At 47.9% G+C, this 3,494-nt stretch overlaps 1 protein-coding gene across 1 annotated transcript; it reads right to left on the bottom strand.

Annotated features, from left to right (window-relative positions):
- Nucleotides 1-1,512: 1,512 nt before the first annotated feature.
- On the bottom strand, nt 1,513-3,236 carry LOC127750923 (uncharacterized). The gene is made up of 3 exons (XM_052273633.1): nt 2,642-3,236; nt 1,883-2,040; nt 1,513-1,710 (listed from the first exon to the last, which is right to left on the bottom strand). Exons 1-3 carry the CDS (start codon nt 2,685-2,687, stop codon nt 1,513-1,515), a joined length of 402 nt encoding a protein of 133 aa, XP_052129593.1. The 5' UTR covers nt 2,688-3,236.
- Nucleotides 3,237-3,494: the final 258 nt, after the last annotated feature.

Below are 3,494 nucleotides of genomic sequence, written 5' to 3'. Positions count from 1 at the left end.
CCGGCCGAGCAGTGGGTAACAGGTGAACCCGACTATACGTGTACAGACGAAAAAAGCGACAGCGACGTCTCCAACTACGTCCTGCCGCTCCTCGGTTCCTACGAGTGGACCCCGACCCACTCAAACGCCGAGTTCTCGTCTGGCTCAGTGTGCTCATCCCTCGATTCAGCCGGAGCACTCAACTGCTCTCCCCGCTGCGAACACTCCTGCCAAAGGGAGATAAGAATCGACTACAAAACCACTTGGGTTTTTGGAAACAAAGGACGCCTGGAAGAAAACCGCACGCCAATCAGAGCGGTTCTCCTCCTCCCCATCCCGGAGACAGACCCACGCTTATTAGGAAGAACCTTCTTCGTTCCGAGACACAACGCACCCTTCAGTGAGTGGCGGTGCATTAGCGACCTGAGGAAGGAAGGACCGGTGCTAACTAGAACGCGCCGCAACAGCCGCAGGAATAAGAGAAACTAAAAGTAACTGACTCAGTCTTTACTAATCAAGCCAAGAAAAGATGGAGGATTTCGGACAACAGTTCGACGAGGTCGACCAGGAGGAGGAACGCCGACCCAGAGGCAGACCGAGAGGCAGCGGCAGAAATCGCCGGCAAGCCCGCGGACGCCGTCGAGTTGGTTGGTCGGTAAGCCGTCTCAATGCACGAGACGAGACGGCTCGCAGACTGAACGTCAGAGAAAGCAGCCGAGAGAGCGGCTCGGACAACGATATGTCAACAGACGCAGGACCGTCGGAATCTGAAACAGAAAGAGAATCAGCCGAGAGCGGAGCAGAGGACAGGAGGCAAAGAGAAAGAAGAAACGAAGGCGGTGAAAGGAGAGAAGGCGAAAGGAGAAATGAGGACAACGAAAGAGAGAGAAGAGAAAACGAAAGAGAACCTGGAGCATACGTACGAGGTTTTCCCAGAGATGAGAGACGAGTGGCCCAGAGGCACAGAGAACGCGTCAACCCCTACGGACGCGACGGAGGGCCCCGGGTCAGCTTCGTCCAACAGCAAGTGAAAGTCCCACCATACGACGGCAAAACTTGCTACTCTCTCTATCAAGTGCAATTCCAAATCATTGCAGAGGACAATGGCTGGACATCCCAGCAAAAGAGGACGCAACTAATACGCAGCCTCACTGGAGCGGCCACGTCGGCACTGGAAATCCTGCAAAAACAGAACAAGGAAATATCGTATGAAAATCTGGATGCGGCCCTTAAGAGAATGTTCACTCAGAAACAATCGAGATGGGAACTCAAAAGGAATTTTGAACAAATGAAGCAGGAACCGGAAGAGTCCATAAGAGAATTCTCCCTAAGAGTGGAAAGAGCAGGAAGAAGTTTCATGACGGCCGATAGCGAAAACGACGTCCAAGACGCAATGGTCACCGTTTTCATTAAAGGCCTGCAAGACAAAAAGGGGGCCCACGCGCTCACTTTCGCCTCGCCAGCTACCCTGGAAATTGCGATTTCAAATACTAGACAAAGAGGACAAATCAGTAGCCGACACAGGCGCTACGATCACAGTATTAAAAAGAACAGGGAGAGAAATACCCAGAGCCAAGCTAAGGATGAAGGGAGCAACGTCACATACCGGAGTACTCTATGGCCCAGTAATGACGAAAATCTCAATAGCTGGAAGAAGGTTCGACTACCCAGTCTATGAGGCAGATGTAGAGGAGAATCTATTAGGATTTGACTTCCTAGACAAATTTGACGCTGAAATCAGAATAAAGAAAAGAGAAATAATTTTTGGAGGAGATTTCAAAGTCCCTTTTGAACTAGGAAAATCAAAAGAGAAAGGAAAATTCAATAGTGGCCAAACATTCTACACAGTGAGAGCTGGAAAAGACGTGATGTTGAGACCATTTGTGGATAAAGAAATCTGTACCTTTTTGGAAACTGATCTCGAAGCTGATGAGCTGGAAAACGACTCTGGCGTGTCTCTTAAGGAGAAGGAAGGACTCCCCCACCCGACAGCTGGTGATGCCCAGGTGCTGTCAACATCAGGGTCATTGCTGGTCCAGGGTCCGGGAAGCCGAAAATCTCCTGTAAGGACAAAGAAATCTTAAGATACAGAAAACCTCAATGGTGACTCTAACTTTGTGAAAACTCCTTACACTTTACGGGGCCCCAAAACTAACTCAAAGATTCATGATTGTCACGGTATCCAGCTGAACCCAGAAATGGAACTCAACATCAAATTAGGACTTTTCCTGAATAGTAAAGGCACTGGCCCCATTGAACATAAACTAACAAAATTACCACCCACTGTAACGACTGAAACAGGAGTGGTCCCTTGTATCAGTGCCCCTTTTAACGTCAAAATCACTAACTGGGGTGATAAATGCCTAAAAATTCCCAAATATGCAATACTGGGAGAAGTCTATCTCCTCCACCCACTAGGAGATGACTTCCAAAATGACGAGGAAGACGAAGGAGATGAGGGAGATGAGGAGGAGACGGTGCAAGTCAACACCATCTCCACCTCCACTGAAACCTCAGCAACCAAATCACAGGAAGTCAAGCACACAGTGAAGCCTTTCGAGGATGCAGAGATTATAACCACACCAAGGAAACCACCCATTCCTAAAGACCAACCTCTACCCAGAGACCTACAGGAAATGGTGGATAAGTGTACAGAACTCACCCCAGCACAAAGAAAAATGGTGGAAGACATTGTGAGAAATAATCATGATGTCTTTGTAGTGGATAATTTCTCTTTCGGAACATGCCCCTGGCTCACTTTCCGAATAGACACAGGAGACCACCCGCCGATCAAGCAGAACGCACGGCCAGTTCCACTCCACTATAGAGAAGAAGTATACAACACCTTCACAAAATATATCAAAATGGGAGCGATAAGACCGAGCCAATCTGCATGGGTGTTAGACATGCGTAGACTTTTAAATTCTCGCGCTCACGAGGAGGAACTAGCGTCGTGGCCAGCGCCGGAGCCACGAGGCCGAGGGCGCATTCAAGAGAATATTCCGCTTATGACAATCCCGCAACTGACTGCCACACCTCCGGTGGGAATTTTGTAGGCAAATAGGCATTGCATACCTACTTTAAAAATAGACAATATTTAGATAAAGATATGATAAAGAGTATGATAAAGGGTAGAGTTATTTTAAGTAAAATTAGTTAGTTTCCATTTCATTTTCCTGTCCCCTATTTTCATTTTCTCTCTTCGTCTTACTCTTTACCTCTGCCGTGCCGCCAAGTGCTTGGGTACATTCAGTCGAAGCCGAAGTTGTTAAACCCGTGGATTTTCAACTAAAATGGTTACAAGTTAAATGTTTTAATAACTTTTACCCCTTGTTTGCTTTCAATTCTATCACAACTTAAGAACATCCTTGATTACAGTAAACTTCTATTAAAATTGTAGGCACTGAGTTCTTTTAATTCTAGACCCTTTCAGCGCTCCCACGGTCCCCCCACTCCAGCGGCGCGTCGCCTAGCAACGCGATCCAAACAAACCGAGGTGCGCAGCCAGCGCGCTG

This window comes from Frankliniella occidentalis, unplaced genomic scaffold, assembly GCF_000697945.3.
Source record: "Frankliniella occidentalis isolate FOCC.00 unplaced genomic scaffold, Focc_3.1 Scaffold290, whole genome shotgun sequence".
Taxonomy (NCBI): Eukaryota; Metazoa; Arthropoda; class Insecta; order Thysanoptera; family Thripidae; genus Frankliniella; species Frankliniella occidentalis.
Note: the sequence above shows the minus strand (reverse complement) of the source record. Positions and strands in the feature narration are given on the sequence as shown.